Source organism: Lycorma delicatula, chromosome 1 (genome assembly GCF_047948215.1).
Source record: "Lycorma delicatula isolate Av1 chromosome 1, ASM4794821v1, whole genome shotgun sequence".
Classification (NCBI taxonomy): Eukaryota; Metazoa; Arthropoda; class Insecta; order Hemiptera; family Fulgoridae; genus Lycorma; species Lycorma delicatula.
This window is the reverse complement of record NC_134455.1, coordinates 211,842,502-211,860,604: the sequence shown is the minus strand read 5'-3', so window position 1 is coordinate 211,860,604 and position 18,103 is coordinate 211,842,502. Positions and strand designations below refer to the sequence as shown.

At 31.2% G+C, this 18,103-nt stretch overlaps 1 protein-coding gene across 2 annotated transcripts in view; it reads right to left on the bottom strand.

Annotated features, from left to right (window-relative positions):
* Nucleotides 1–18,103, bottom strand: part of fus (epithelial splicing regulatory protein fusilli) — a 305,162-nt gene that overhangs the window by 7,253 nt on the left and 279,806 nt on the right. For both annotated transcript variants that reach the window (XR_012757154.1, XM_075371453.1), the window contains exons 13-14: nt 10,855–11,099; nt 8,229–8,280 (exon numbers count right to left, since the gene is read on the bottom strand). Coding sequence is in view for 1 of the 2 variants with exons in the window: in XM_075371453.1 (XP_075227568.1) it covers nt 8,229–8,280; nt 10,855–11,099 (297 nt within the window). In the remaining variant the exon portion in view is untranslated. The remainder of the gene's footprint in view (nt 1–8,228; nt 8,281–10,854; nt 11,100–18,103) is intronic.

Below are 18,103 nucleotides of genomic sequence, written 5' to 3'. Positions count from 1 at the left end.
GAAGTTGGGAGTTTCAACATTCAAATCCTAGTAAAGGCTAGGACTTTTATATGGATTTGAATACCAGATCATGGATACCGGTGTTCTTAGGTGGTTGGGTTTTAATTAATCACACATCTCAGAAATGGTCAACCTACAAGACTACACTACACTTCACTTGCACTCATACTTATCATCTTTATTCATCCTCTTAAGTAATACCTGACGGTGATTCCCAGAGGCTAAATAGGAAAAAAATATGTTTTCCAATCCAAGTAACACATAAACTGTCAGATGTAAAAGTTTTTTAACAGTTGTGTTATAAGAGTGAATTTTGTTACTTTCCATCAGGTGATCACAGCATCATAACGAGAGTAACTATTTAATGTTAAAGAAAATATTTCAATATGTTACACTGCCCAATAATGAAAATGTTTTGGGCCCAAAAATAACTTATTACTATGTATTTCCATCTGCTGATTTAAAAAATCACCATAAAAATGACCGATTAGCTCTTGCTTTGGAGATACAATGATCGACATGTCTTTTTTTACCCAATTACATTTTTAGTTCAGGGGTAATTTTGTTTTTGGAGTCGCCACACCTGTTAAATGATTAAACACAATGTTCTCCGGCTTTTTGTAGGTAATAAACATTATTAATGTTGCTGTGACTGTGAGTTTTATATTGTTTGTGTTGGAATTAGTGCAGAATTTCTGGTTTTCAAGTACTTTTGAAGTGAACAATTTTTTAAATCTAATTCCACAAAAAATGTGTAAATTCAGTGAATAGATTTTGAATAGATTTAGAAACGCAATCTGACACCTCTTGCAATATTTTGGTATGAAGGTAGGGAACAAGGAAGTCATGGACACCACATATATGTTGCAACTCTTGTTCAATTATACTATGAGAATGGCTGAAAAATAAAAAATGATGTACAGTTTTTGCTGTGCCTATGGTTTGGCGGGAGCCTACAAACTACTGTTATTTCTACTTGACTCTACCTATAAGAGCGGATAGTCAATGAAGAAAAGAGGAACAGTTCAATACCTTAAACTTCCATCTGCTATTCGACTTCTACATTGAGATAGTTTACCAGTTCCTACTCCACCCTAAAATTATAAGCTTGAAGTAGAAAATGAAGGCAGTGCGGAAGAAGAACTCAACAAGCCAAACAAATCTGATGAGTCTGATTTTGATGAAAAAGATGATAAACTACACAGTGTGAGTCAAGCGGAATTGAGTGATCTCATTTGAGACCTTGATTTTGTCGAAGGAGAAGGCAGAACTTCTAGGGTCAAGTTTACAGCAATGGAATCTTCTTCAGTGTGATGTCAGGGTCTCATAGTACAGACATTGTCATAGGGATTTGCTTTCTTTTTCTGAGAAGAAAAACAATCTTGTTGTTTGTTGCAACGTTAATGGCTTGATGAAATGTTTGAACACAAACTGTGGTGACTGGTGACTGTGTCACAAAGTGGGTGTCTTCCCCTACAGGGTTGGGATGTCAGTTCACATAAATGACAAAGCTGGTGTAGTCGAATGGTGTAAGGCGACAGTTGGCCACGTGCAATAGTTCACATAAGGAGACTTAAGTAAACATGGCAATCTTCCTAGACTCAATCAAATATATGCTGAACACAAGCTGAAAATTTGTGACGACCTGAAAGTCATCGCTGTACTCTTAGGAATGCAACTGAGACTCTTAGGAACTGCTGCTTTTTATGTATATGGGACAGTGGGGAAAGGAAATCACATTATATTCAAGCAGACTGGCCTGCAAGAAATCTTAACTCTACCAAGAAAAATGTCGTTGCCATGTCTCTTGTGGACCCAAAAGATGTTCTTCTTCCACCTCTTCATATAAAGCTGGGTTTGATGAAAACTTTTGTCAAAAGTATGAATCAAGCAGAACAGGCCTTTAAGTACTTAAAGAGACAATTTTCCTACTTAAGTGATCCAAAAGTTGAGGAAGGTATTTTTGTTGGGCCACAAATCTGACAACTTGTAAAGGATCCTGTGTTTGACCGAATTTGGAGGGGAAACAAAAAGGAAGCTTGGGAAGCCTTAAAGGGAGTCATTCATAAAGTTTTAGGTAAAGAGAGATGAAAAATACAGTCAGCTGGTGACAGTACTTCTGCAAAAATACCATCGACTCTGATGTAACATGTCCCTTAAAATCCAGTTTCTTCCCTCACACCTGGACTTTTCAGTGATGGAAATCACTGGAATTGTCAGTGATGGACAATTCCAGTGATCCATCAGTGATGGATTGCCAGATGGACCTGGAATTGTCAGTAATGAACATGGAGAAAGATTCTATCAGGATATTTATGTAATGGAACAAAGATATCAGGGCTGTTGGAATGAAGCAATGCTTGCAGATTACTACTGGTCTGTGTGCAGGGATGCTTTGGAACTCACTAACAAGTGGAAAGCCAAAAGATAATGATCTCATTAAGCCACCACATGATTCTCTTCAGACCCAACCAGGTATTCTGCCAGGTATTCTTCCATCAATTAAGAACTCTTAGAATGAAACTCATTAAAAAAATGTTAAATGGACTTTTTACGTTGTTGGTATATGTAATTAAAATCATAATATATATGTAATAAAGATCGCTTACAATACAAGACTTACGATTTACTGCTACTGGTAGCGATATATTGCTCCAACAAGTACAGCGTGCCTACGTTCATGTCATCGGGGCTGACAACGATTAGTGGCTGTCTGTCAATTAGTTGCTGTGGTGTTTAGACAACACAGCTGCATAGTGTGTTGCAGAAGTGCCACTGTCGGCTAAATATGGACGTTTCCTTTGTTTGATTCGTGTCCCCATTTTTATAGGTTCGTGAGGCCAATAAATTTTTCTGATCCTCTGGCAGGTTCGGGAAGCGATTTCGCTCTGACCTCACCAGTAGTCTATATTAGGAGTTTTTAAGCTTTAACTTTTTCGAGCGGGGTTGCATGAGAACAGGCGGCCATGCTCGGAATAACTAAGCCAAACGCTCACCTATCTTGTGGTAGGTGTTAGGTTCATTCAAACTGCAACTGTAGTGCCTGGCAGTGCAGTAGTTGTATTGTTTTAATAAGCTGCGATGGAGCAATCTGGGGGAGATTGCCTCAAGGACTTGGTTACCATGACACCTTCCTGCCGAGAAGGTCACTAGGCAGGTCTCCGCCAAGGCCATGGTCCTCTGTTAAGGAGGTCACGGAGGTCTCAATAAGAGAGGAGCCCCTCCCCTCTTGAGCACCGGTGAAAAATCCGGCCAAAACCTTTGCGTCGAGCTGTTGGGAAAGACTTCGGTCGGAACCGTGAAGGGAGAGCAAGGCAGTGGAGGGCGAGCCAAGGCTGAGAGGCAGTTCCTTGCAAAGTTGAGGATGGTGAAATACAGCGGTGTGGTGGTCGGCTCTGTCCTGGAGGACTCTGGGGCGAAGCCTCACTTGAAGGGGTCTAGCTCGGTAGCCAAGGGATAGGGCGGATTGAGGGTATGCGATCTGCATGGGCCAAAATATCCTCAAAAATGAAATCAAGGATTTCGGTCGAGTTTAGACAGCTTTTGTACCTTTCTGAATGTTCCTTGATGGTTGCTGAACTGGCGTTGAAAAACGAAAACCTCCAAAGCGCAAACCGAGCCCTTGATTCGGTCGTTTCTCGGCTGTCGAGCAAGGTGGATCAGGTAGTGGAAGGAGTTAAGGACTTCAAACCGAAAACAGGTGGAGGAAAAGGTAAAAAACCTGTCTCCTTCGCTGTGGTAACAGCCGTGCCGCGGCCTAAGCGGGTTAGTCCCCCGCCACCGGCTATAAAAATTAGGCGGGCCACTGTCAAGATGGTCCCTTTAATGCCTAGTCCGGGGGCTTCGTCTGATGAAGCTGACCCTGAAGAAGGTCCTGGACCCGCAGAAGGAAAGGTTCCAGATTTCCTGGGTCACAAAAGCAAGGGATCATGGAGTCATCTTAGAAGCTGTTAATGAGCAGCAGGCGAAGTGGCTGTTGGAGGCCGGCGTTCTTGGGAAGAACGGGCTGAAGGCTCAGTTGCTGGCCGAGCGGGGGCCGCAATATTGGTCTATGATTTTCCAAGGGCAACGAGGGTAGAGAAGCCCGAAATCCTCAAGGCTACAAAACCAAAATCCTGTGTTGGATATGGCTATCAAGGAATTCCTGAAGGGGACCAGGGTGGTCCGGCAGTTGGGACGGAAAGAGGCCCTGAAGAGCAACTGAATAATTGAGACCTTGCCAAAGATCCGGCAGGTCTTGATGGCCGGTGGTCGGCTTTCCTTGGATGGCTCTATTGCAGGGTTGTCGACCATACAAAGTACACTGGTGCTTCAAATGTCAAGGCTTTGGGCACATCTCTCTCCACTGTAGAGCACAGTTGGTGATGTATGGTCATTGCGCCCTTGCTTGGCACAGCGCAGTTAACTGCCCTAATAAGACCGCGCCTGCAAAGTGCGCTCCCTGTGCCTTGGTGAAAGGCTTTGATGCTGGACGCCGGGTAGAGGGCAAACAATGCAAATCGCATGACATAGCCCGGGCGAAGATCGTAAACAATACGGCATATGGCGATACCTGAATTGGGGGAAGCTTTCGAGGACGGTCGTCACATTGCCGAACGCTTGCGCCTGGGACAGTTAAACCTGCATCGTTCCCGGGCGGCCACCAATGAACCCATGAGGAATCTTGAGGAGTAAGACCTCGAAGTCCTCTTGGTCCAGGAGCCGTACATGGTCCCCACGCAATGTTCCCGTAGCCCTGCAGACCGTAGTACATAACTACTTGTTGGATCGTACGGCTCTGTTTAAGGTTAGGGAAGCCCACAGGGCTTCATTCTTGGTCATTTGCTGTGAAACCTGGTATTCGACGGATTTTTGGGGCTGACATTCCCAGAAGGGGTCAAGGCCGAGGTTTTCCCCGATGACTGTCTCCTGTTAGTTCATGGTAATTTAAGACTGCAAGTAGAAGACCAAGCGCAGGCGGCTTTGTCAACCGAAGAGGGGTGGATGGACATTCAAAATTTAAGGATTTCTGTGCCCAAGATGAAGTTTATGCTTCTCGAGGGTGCAGACAAATTATCATACAGTCGTAACCCCCGTATTAGTATAAAGGCTGGGTAATCAGTCAAATTCACGTTCATAAGTACCTAGGTGTTTTGTTTGATGAGGAGTTTAGCAACCACATTAGGCAAGTAGCGGCAGACACCGTCTCTGTGATGTGCAAGTTTAAGAGGATTGCTCAAAAGGATTATGGATTGTCAGGCTGTCATTTGTACATGGTGTGCCGAGGTGCTTTCGAAAGTATGACCTCTTATGCGGTGTCCGTTTGGGCGCATAGGTTGGAAAGAAATCGAGCACTTATTCAAAATTTAAGGAGTGCCTAGCACAGAGCCTTAATTGTATGCACTGTAATTGTTTAAAACAACTGAATGGTTGTTTTAAACTTACTTACTTACTTACTTACTTACCGAATGGGGTGGTGGTGGGAGAAATGCTAAGCAAACCAATGTAATTAAAATGTACTGTTTTCTCTTATCTGTTAAAATAAAATACTTCCACCTATTGAATATCACAGAAACTAGAGTGAATAAAAATTTCTTTTTCTCAACCGAAAGTTAGAAAGATTTGACTAATGAAGTGAAGGAAATATTAAAAAAAAAAAATATGTTGGGCAGTGTTATTAAACAAGAAACTGTAGAATTAAATTATTTTCTACTTATTTCAAATAAAATACAATTAGAGAATGCTGAAATATGGATTGTAGAATATTATCAATTTCTTTTTTTACAATATTTTATATTTCTGTTAGGATTATCATAATTGATTTGAGTGTTATATGTTGTGTTAGGAAAGGGCAAAAATAACATCAGTAGAAAAATGTTTGTTTTTAATACTTTTTTTTGATAAATGACTTGTTTTATAATATTTGTTTTATTTTGTATTTGAAATGAAAATTAAAATACATTATAAACATTTTTTTACTAATATTTGAATTTTCAGAGGCGTGAGAGGAACATCAGGTGAAAAAGTGCAATAAAAAGACATATAGTTCAAAGAAATAGATGGTATTAATGAACTAGGCGATCTACTGCTGTAGTTAGTTAGTTTTTAGATGGTGCCACTGAAACGCAATATTAAAATAAGAAAATAAATAAAATAAAATTATAAATATAATTTAACTAAACTTATCCTTCGCTCACTTTGCTCGCTAATCAAGTTTAGAGAGCGAAGCGGTAGTTTTGCAGCGATAGATCGATCGCCTACTACACTAATACTGAAATGCATATCTTTTTTAATGACAAAATCACTAGAAATAAGATTCAAAACTGATAAATTGGCACTATTTATTATTAATTACTTTCTTAAAATTTTGTCAAGGTGTCAAAAAAAAAATGATAAAAAGCTACTGACAATTGCTAATAAACTTAAGACAACCCAATTAATTATTTAATACAGATAACTTTGTCAGAAATATAAAAAAATAACAATAAATTAGATAGTACACCCACAAATAGTAACATCAAACATTGTAAAACAGGTCATAAGTTTGATAAACTGAATTAAATTTATCTGAATTAGTTATGAACTTATATTTTTAAAGATCACATTTATTATTATTAGTTAACATTTATTCACATTTGATCCATCATTTTTCAATGCTATTATTTTTTGATTTTACTTAATAAAAATTTCATTAACTAATTTGATTGAATCATAATGTAATAAGATGATTATATGTAAATTTATTTAAAACTGAAAAGTGTAATAAGTTTTCATAAGAATTAAAAATAAGCAGTTACTGAAATATGAATGAGTATAAAGAAACATCAATCTTATCTTTCACACAACCAATCGAGGGTGAATAATTTCTATTCCATTAGAAGGGTGATATGTAGCAAAACATAGTAGTCATCAAATTTTTGTTAGCAGAAGGAATCTCAACCCAGATATACACAAAATTGGTTTTATATAACAGCAAAATACAGAAAATTGAGTTTGAACCTAAGAGTTGTTAATAAATACACAGAACATTTCAAAATGATTGTTGAAGATGAGCTTTAGACAAGACTAGTTTGGCAAATGTTCACTCCAAGTTTATAGTTTACATAGTGATGAAATTACAAACAAACAATGTGAGAAACTGTTGAAGAAAGATTCACTTTCAAAATTTAAGTTTATGTTTGGTTCTTACTGTTATTCAAAACTTGAATTCTAAAAAAAAATTCAAGACAATGCCACAGCTGACACTGAAAAAAATTTCACTTGGGAAGGACTAACATTTTAGGGACTGAAAGTATCACCAAGTACAGGGTGATGAAATTTTAACTCAAATCTGTTAGTAAAAACACTTTGGTACATTACTTCTACCCTGTTTCAGAAAGGCAAAGCTAGGAAATGAAGGAGCCAAATCACCAGCAAATGAAAAATTCAAGTTGTACCAGTGAAGTGCTCATTAACCCATTGAATTTTAGGATAATGGACAAAACTTCAACAGCCAAAATTATATTATTCTATTGCCATCTTAAGACAAGTGAGCAGAGATTAAGAGAAGTCAAGGAAGGGATATCAAGACATTTATAAATCTGTTCAATAACAATGCTTGTCCCCACACTGCTCTATCAAGAAAACAAACACTAATGAAAACCAGATGGAAAGTGCTTTCATACTCAACCTGTAATTTATCATCAATGTGATTTTTAAATGGGACACTTACAATGTGATTTTCATTCCTCTGGTCACTTAATAAAGATCTGTGAGAAAATAATTTTTCAAGGAATGCAAAACGTAAAAATCAAGAGAAAGATAGGTTACAAGAGAAGACATTCTTTGCTACTGATAATACAGTTAGTAAGGTATTAAAATACATGTGAAATTTTAAAGGGATAATTTTAGTTTAATCCTTATATGTACCAAAACATCAATGATTGTACCTTCAGTTACAGAACATTCCTCACATTTCATTCTCTCATTGTTTTAAATCAATATTTTTAGCATTGATGAATCATCAGGTGCACTTTCATTAGGAGTCGTGAAATTTAATGAATAACAGATATAATGTTATGAAAGTAACCTGTAAAAACTAATTCTTATAAATTATTATTCTTTACTTTCTAATATATCTTTACATTTCCAACATATCTTTACATAAATTAAAAATTTTGTGCGTACACGCTAATAAATAACCTTCAAAAATATGAATGAAGCTTCACTGATGTAAGCTCATTACTAAATACGAAATGGAGTTTACATACCTATTGTCTGAGCACCAAGATGATGACCAGAGCCTATGTAATCCATACTCCACTGTTAACAATAAATACATAATTTTAATTAAAAAAACTGAGGCTGATATTTAAAAGATAAATATATTTATTTATAAAAAGATAACAGAAATAAGAACTGTTAATTACAGATTGAAATTAGTTACACTCTAGACCACTTAATGAGTAGTCAAACAAATATACAGAAAAAATTATAAAAATTAAATTACATCAGTAACAGAATCCATTAAGTATGTTTCAAACCACCCAAATTGTTACCCAAGCATAAAAAAATGTTAAAAATTAAAATTTTACAAAAGAAAAAGAGAAGTTAAGATAAGTGATGAATAGCTATATATATATATATATATAGAGAGAGAGAGAGAGATACTGAACTTAGCTATAAATTCAGTGTATTAAAAATAACATCAGGAAAAATAACAAATAACAAACAAGTTTGTTAAAACTTATCCTTGTAGACTGTATTAGTGATAGTAAATAAAATTACTTTTCTGAATGAATGAAAATAAACACGAGTAGAAGTTGTCATTTCAGTATTAATGTACTGAAATGATACTCTAGCAAAATATGGTAATAAAGATATTGTCTAATAAACTCATATAAGAATAAATTAAAGTTACATTTTTTCAAAAAATATTTTTCAAAATAGTATCACCTAAATCTCTTAACTCATTTCAATAGAAATATCATTATTGTAAGATAACATTCTTACAATATAAGTGCTGACAATAAATTCACTATTTCAGTTAGCTTTAAGAAATTCCACGCTTAAAAGGTGTACAATGAAAAATGAAGAGCCTGGATTTGTTTACGTACTATCTATCAGTGTAAATTCACAAAAATTGATTAAGGCAATTTAAAAGTGGATATAATACTGATCTGTCACTGTTAATATACAATCTATTATTATTACCTACTTCATTATTATCTGTTAAGATTTTTAGTTGCAGAAAATAAGTAATTTTTATTATGCATATTGTTAACTATTAAATATAGAAATGAACAAGATTTAGAATGAATCGTGTATACATCCATTTACTACAAATTTTCACTGATAAGTAAATAGTTGTAAATCCAGGGTTCATCTTTTTATTGTACGCATTATAATGCTCAAAATTTCATTTTGAAAGATAACATGTTCTTTCAAAATAAGACTATATTGAACATCATAAAAATTAAATTATGTATTATAAATATCATTTATATTCACATTTCTTCAAATTTTTCATATACTGCCAACAGTGAAAATATGAATATTATATATGTATGCCTAATTTGATTCATATGCAAATTAAATAACTATGTGATGAGTGTACAACAAGTAATCGTTTACCAACATAAATGTTACAAATGCTAATAGATATTCTACATTTTATCTTGATCGTTTTTTAAAAGAATATTGTCTAGACCCAAACCCAAATTACAAAAATATTATTAAAGTGTCTATTATTAGAACTTACAAGAGGTAAAAAGTCAGGTGTAAACCTGACTAAACAATACCAAATTTGAGTCATGACTGAAGAAAAAAAGAAATAACTAAAGGAAAAAAATCTCGTACAAATTTTAAAATTAAAAAAAGAAGCATTAGTAAGTTATTCATGTGAATTAACCTTAAAATTCTCTATAATCCTCAATATGAGTAATTAATAATCAAAATTCTTACCTCAAAATTTGAATTTCTAAATCTTTATAACCTTTTTTTTGTGATCTTAGTATTTTGTACACCTACTATAAGGCTACTTTTATGGATTCATATAAAGAAAAATTATAGTAATGTATTATTCCGTGATGACCGCCTCAAAAATCACTAAATTTATTTCATAAAGTTCATATCATTACTTTCAAAGGCAAGGTCAATCATTCAGTGCTGTAGTATATCAGGTGATAATAAGATTACAAAATGTTAATATTTAACAAACAATGAACTGTTCTCCAATACAATACTAGGTCTTTCTTTTTTTGTTGCAATATGTCATGTCTGCTATTTGATTTGTGATAACTAAATACATAAAATGATTTGGAATTTTGCATTATATATGTTGTAAACTATAGTAACAAAATCAATAGCTGTACAAAAACCAAAGCTAAAATAATTTTAGTTAAAATCAAGTAACATATTACTGGATTCTTCTGCAATTAGAAAACTTACAGAAATTTAAATGGTTTATTTTAAATGTAATACAAGTCAACAAAATTAAAGAGTAATAATTCTGTGAAACTGATGGGAAGTATTGAAAATAAAATGGTCACTGTTCACGGCATTTACCAACCAAATTAAAAAAAAAAGTTTTTTTTATCGTTTTGCGATTTTAATTTTTAACTGTTGAATATATAATATTTTTCTTTTGAAACATATTTTTTATTTCTTGAAAAATAGTATAAATACAATAATTCTACTTATTTCTGACATTTAAACTGATTACAACAGAATTATAATTTGAATGTGATGGGACTAAACCTCTATGTCCAAATTTGTTATATAATTCTATCTAAAACTAAAGAATTCAAAGTGAATAAAATAATCAATTAGTTAAATGTTAAATCTACAAAGTACAGTAAATAAAGCAAGCAACTGCCCACAACCATATGCATATACCTCAGAAACCGTGTGAAGGAAGTTGGCAACATCCGAGTGCATGATTACCAGATGTGGGGCTGGTGGAGGAGCATGTGGTGGAGAAACAGGTGGCGACGGATATGGCCAGTACAGAATCTGGGTCGGCGGAAAAGCAAAATGAGGTGGTGGACGACTCAGCAAAGGCCCTGGGCACAATGGAGGAAACTGTGGAACAAAATGTGGATGAGGTGGCAGTGAAGGTGGAGGTCCCAGAATTGTACCACCTGAAAAAAAAATCATTATAAGATCATGAATCTTAAATATGGTGCAAATAAAGTGAAAAAAAAAGTTTTTCAACTGCACAAATTGTATTGTGGTTTCATTGTTACTACTAACACTTCAAACAATGAACTCTTATAAAAACAGCTAAAAGTTTAAAATTAAAATTAAATTTAATATAGCAACTTACAACACAAATACACAGACACACACAGATTTGTCAAAAGTTTAACAATAGTGATCTGAAGTTTGAAAAAATCTACTATAAAAAGAGTAAAATACTCATAAAAGAAAATTATAAAATAAGATATTAGACATATAAAAAAAAAGATGTACTACTTTAAAAATAACTGAAGATAATGATTTAAAAATTTAATTGATCAATGAAACAAAGTTTTTCAGGATAAAATGGGTACTATTAATTTCTAAGAAAATTCTTCAAGTGTTTTAAATTTCTATGAATATTAAAATTTCACATTAAACTGTATTAATTACAATTGTTTAAAATATTAACAAATAATCCAAAACAAAAAGAAGTGGATCACATCTTAACTTTATTTATATCTTTTTTTTTAATAAAATGAGATAAAGTCTTCTATTTACACTAAGTATATAAGAAACTGTCATGAAAAGTGTTAACAGACTAAAAATATTTGAAATGTAAACTTCTGGTTATTTTAAAATTGATTGCCCAACTTTGTCATAAGTGAAATATATTGGTTTACTTGATAATTTTAACAAACCCTATTAATGTAGTTACTTACAGATTTAGGGTACTTTTCTTCACCCCTTTTTTCTCTTAAATAAATTAAATGAGTTATCTATGTAAATAGGCAATTCTGTTTTTGTACGTAACTGTTGCGGGGAGGGCATAATTTAGATAAAACAAGATTCTTTCTTCACAAGTTTGTAGAGTAAGCAGAGGAAATCAGGTAATTTAAACGGAATTTTAGGAAAGGTTACACATTTATTTAAAAATAAATACCCAACCCTGAAAAAATACAGTTACTCTTAATTTTCCAAGCCTTTCCAATTTTCTGACTAAGTATTCTATAATTTCTACATTTACATTTTCATCTGCAGAACAGACATGTTATAAAATATAAAAAGATTAGCTCATTATGTTCATCAGATGGAAATACAAATGCAGTACACCGATTTTTAGGTCTGAAAAAATAATTCTGAACACTTAGCATAAAAAAAGTATATTTGTTGTGTTAAAATGATCGTTTTGGATTTAATTTATAAAATCACAAATAGTTTTTTTACACATTAAATTATAAAAAAATGTGGAACTTAAATGTGAAAAATTGTATTAGCAGAAAAAGACTATAAACTGGATGATCATACAAAGACAAAAAAGAATTACAAATATTTCAGCTGATAACCAGTTACTAAAGAACAAATTAACATTACTGGAAATTCCATTAAGCTAAAAAATTAGATAGTTGCAATCTTATTTTTTTAAAAAAGTTGGCAACATTTGAGTCCATGAAAATAAATGTAGAACAGGTGGAGGAGTAGTAACCAAACCTTCTCTAATCTTCAAAAAGATAAAACTTTTATTGCTGATAAAAATAAATACATTCAACAAGATATGCTCACATATTTAATCAGCTCACATATCAATATTTAATGAACAAGCCTGGTAAAATAATATTCTGGTGATGTTTCATTAGCTGTCAAAAATAGCAATGATAGTAAATTGATAAAAAATAACACTATCATCTGCAGATGAAAATATGGTTGAGTTTCATTCATACAAGTTGACAAAATTATTTTAAATTTATTCACAGGTACTAAGAAAACAAGTTTTATATATATATATATATATCATACGAGTATAAGAGGTACAGTAATAAGTATTTATGTGAAATGTTTAAATTTGTCACCAAGATAAAAAAGTAACTGAATTTAAAATTTACATTTAATAAAGTCTTCAAACAAAATTTTTAAGCTTAATTATTGTGTTACCTCTTAGAAGTAAAACAAAAAATAAATTTCCTTAACATTTCATTCTTTTTTTTAACTTTTCAAAAAAAAGTGGGCTCACCAAGTTCCTTAACAAAGTTTCTGAAACAGCTTTTATTATAAAAAAAGAAACCAAATATGATCCAATGTTAATAGGACACACTATATTCTCAAACTCAGAAGCACAACAAAAACTAATAAAAAAATATACATTCAAAATATCTGAGGATAAATCAGAAACTTTAATAAATATCAGAGGTAACTTAAGTAAAAAATTTCTGAAAGATTGAAAATTATTTTAAACAAATATAGCATACATATATGGTAAATTAAAATGGATTTTATACAAGTGAGAGCAAGATTACAAACAAATAATTTTTAAAAATAAGTGACTTTTTAAATAGATGGAAGTATGCTTACAGGTGAATTTTTGAAACTAATTTCTCCCTTAATAATGGGGTAGAAATGATCATCTGTCACATAAAATACTTGCATACGTTTAGTTTTTTTTTTAAATTTACCAAAACCATATTTTAAGCTAATTAGGTAGAAAACGGATCCCTTAAACCTGGTGATTACGCTAAAAGTGCAGTCAATAACACCTTGAAAACTAAGCAGATAAAAAAGAAAGAATGCCAATTATCAGAATTATATTTAATAAATGAGTTTTTGCTTCAGTTAAACAATGTAACCTTTACCATGCATGTTAAGGATTCATTTTGTATTACAAGAATTACTTTAAAAAAATGATACATAAACTAACAAAAAACATGTGGTCAAAAGTTCATTACCTAAAAATGGACAGCACAAATATGTTTTCTTACTGATAAGCGATGAATATGTAAAGTGAAAATTAGCTGAATCAGAGCAATATTTTTTGAGCTGAATCAGAGCAATTACCCTCTGCAGCTATTTTTACTTTTTAATAGTATAAGGATTATGATGCTAGCTTCAATTACAATTGAAGAGAGTTGTTTACACCTCACTATTGGTGACATACTACAAAAACATCTCTGTGTGTTTTTGTAGTATGTGGTTGAACTATGTCTTTTTGTGGGTTTGTTGATTAATTCCTGCAATAGGCAAATCATTATTTTTAAAATTAAACCTTGTAAATTTCAGAAAAAGTTATTATAGCAAACTACTGATTTCTCAAGACACCATTCCATCTGCAGATCTTTATTTTAATAAGTACAATATTACATTTTTTAATTTTAATTCTTTAGCACACAACTTAAATTTATAAGTACAAGAAAATATTTTTTACAAAAGAATAAAATTTGATATAGTAATTTTTTTCAGCAAATGATCAAAGATAAAAAAAAATTCTGAACTGCTTGAACAATATTCTAAACTCATAGAATTAAGGTGTTATATATTTATCCATGCTCCTACATTTTAGTAAATAATTATAAAATTGATAACCAAATAAAACAAAACAAACCAACAAAAAGTTAATACAAGTGAATTAGTTTATGTCATGTACTTACATACACAAGAATAGTTATAAGTAGTTAATAAAAAAAACATTCACAAGTAAATTAATGTATTTATAAATATAGTACACGCTATATATAATAAAAGAAACAGTGAATGAGAATACCTGATTCCAAGTAGAAAGCATGTGTAGGCATGTGAAGATCCTTACTCCCTCCCTCTAGAAGCTGATCAAGAACATAAAACCCCCACCAGACCAGACCAGACCAGACCAGATCAGAAAATATTAAATTGCTCAATTATTGAACCTGAGAAATATCGGGATACCATGCATACCTGTGTGAGTTGAGAGGGCAGCTCAAACACATTCTTCGCACATACTATGTAAATAATATCGTCATTTTTAACACACTATGTTTGACTAACTAAATGCCACTAAAAGGATGTATCACCACTTGCACATTTGACTAAAACCCTCAAAAATAAATTTAAAAAAAAATCTGTTGTGGGCACATGAGTTTCTTGTTCACCTATTAAATTACATATACGTATTTTTAAAAAAAATTAAAAGTACATAAAATTTTATTGCAATAATAACTTTGGTATTTTTTCATATTTTTTTTATTGTTGTTATTGAATTATTATTTATTTTAAAGCTTTTTTACAATCAGAGGTTAATCATTATTAATAAATCAATATATTTAAATTAAAAAAAAAAGCTAAAAAAAGGAGATGAACCAATGTGCCTTCCTCTTGTAAGATCCACATATTTCATCTACTAAAAGTTTATTTGGCTACAACTCTGGAACCAATGAATATAAATACCACTTATGATATATCACTGAAAAGCTCTCAATGAGGGCTTATTACTACACTTAAGAAAAAAATCCAAAATCCAAATTTTTTGGATTTTGAACTTTTTTGGTCCATTTGATTGCAATTAAAAGGGAAGGTCCATAACTAGATGTTACAACAGTCCTAAATCAAAAATTTCAACATCCTACGGCTAATCGTTTTTGAGTTACGTGAGATACATATGTATGAACAGACGTTATGCTTAAACTAGTCAAAATGAATTCAGGGATGGTCAAAATAGATATTTCCATTGAAATCTGAAAACTGAAATTTTTTCAAACACAATACGCGAAACAAACAAAATTCAAGGTTTAATTTTTTAAATTGATATCAGTATAGTAAAATTATTTAATTGAGGTTTATTCTTTATTTCAGTATTGATAAAGTAAATCTTTTGAATTAGCAGAACAAAATTCTAAAATTAAGAAAATAGTTCTTAAAAATCTTTCTCGATCACAATTATTTCAAGCATCTGACTGTTTTCTATAACTTGAAAGTATACATAAAAACTGTTATATTAGAAATTCTACTAATTATTTAATACCTTAGTATGTACAGTTAATAGATTTTAAATAAAATTCAATTCATAAAATAAAACTTTCAAATCCTGGACTGAATTAGGATTTAAAACTTCAAAATTTTCAACAAGCATTCGTTTTTTAAAAGTTAAAGAGAACCTTACAATGAAAATCTACAGAAAAAAAACTTTCTCTTTCCTCCACAAAACTGCATTGTAATTTTCACAATACTCATATAGTATTAAAATTTTCAGATAATGTAAAGAGAGAAATAATTTTTTTCTTTCACAAAAAGAAATGCTGCTGCTGGTGTAAAGAACTGGAATAATTTATTAATGATAATAACAACAATAAAACTGTTACAAAATTAAGAAGATGTCAAAAATAATAACTGTAATGTACTGACATAACATGATACAAGAAAATTAATATTTAAAACAGTTTACAGTCACACAATTGGGCCAAATAAGCAAGTGATAACACACTTTCACACTTTATCAAATTATTAAAGCATGCAACAGTAACCATTAGCAGTTAAATACAATATGAATTAATTACTCTATGAATTACTGATGATCAATAATACTTGCCAAATAAGACAAAAACATTGTTAATTTGATTAAACAATAAATTTTGATTTTAAAGTTATATACATTAAATAAATTTAAAACAAGGCTTGATGAAAAACAACAATGTACAAAAATTATTTTAAACGTCTTTCAATAATAATTATAGTTAAGGATTATTCTGAAGTAGCCATAAAATTTAATAAGACATATATTTACATTGAAATACAATACTTGCAGAAGTTTCTTATTCAGAGTTTTCATTCTTTTGAAAGAATCTTTTAACCTCAAATAAAGATGATTCATTTTTATCTAATTTGATATGTTACAATTAAAACTGCAATCTAAGATTTGATGAATTCATGGTCACTAAGTAGCGTAATAAAAAATCACTAAGCAAAGCATTACACTGAGCTGTATTTAAGGGTGCTTTATTAAAGATCTTTTATTCAAAATTACTTTGACTTATTTATAGTCATGTATCCATTTCTGAAAGCCATAAGTTTTCATTATTTCTGATACAAACTTAAATTGACTTTAATCAATCAAACATAATAAAATTAATTATTGTATCACAATAACAACTATAGCTTTTAGTAATGGATATATGACTAAAACAGGCAAGTGTAATTTTAATTAATTGTGAGAACAATTATGTAATTGATACAATAATAGTTATAGTTTTTGCTGTATCCAATTATACATAATTACATAATTAAATTCAACAGAAGAACTCTAAATGAGTACATATTTAATAAATTAGGTTCATGTCATTTTCAATTAGTTTATAAAAATGAAGTAAAAAGCTTTACAGAATAGCTATCACATTATTGTATCAGATTATAATTTATTAAATCTTGTTTTTCATAAGTAAAAATTTCCTAATTATTTAGAAAATATAGAATCACAGTATGAGAAAAATTACCAGAATTTTGAAGATATTAATTAAGTATAAACATGAAAGATTATATTTGTTATATAATTAATTTAAACATGCAAAAAAATTTAAACATGTAAGAAGATTATCTTATTTATAAAGATTTTTTTATTTAAAAATAACAATTAAAATAATAATTTAGTTGATAATTAAAACACATAAAAGAGAAGGCAAAATTATTCTTAAATCATATTGACTATGATATCTCAGAATAAAAAGTAATTTACTTTTGACCAAGAACATTAATTTAATGTCACTACCAAGAGGTCCTGATGCTGTTGGCAAGTCTTATAAGTTGGCTGACTAGAATTTTAAAATCCAAAAACACTGAGCGCTTAGGAATTGGCCCATATAACATTTTCATAAATCATCAATAAGCTGTCTTTGCATTTGATAAGAGAAAGTAATGAACAAATTTTGATGGGAGATGGTATATATTGGAGTTTGTGACCATCTAATATGGTGTCACAACATACAAATATTTTATAAGCAATATTTGTGAATCAATTTTCTAAAATACTAATAAGTAATTAATACAATCAGAAATGACAAGTATGTGTCTTATATGAAAATCACACATGAGTATATCTACATTACCTGAATTAGCTTAAAAAATAATGAGGATAAATAGTAATCTGTTTTATACCCACAGCACAAGTCAAATTTCTAAAAGTACATTAATTTTAGTAAATGAATAGAAAAATATAGTTAAATACACATGAAAA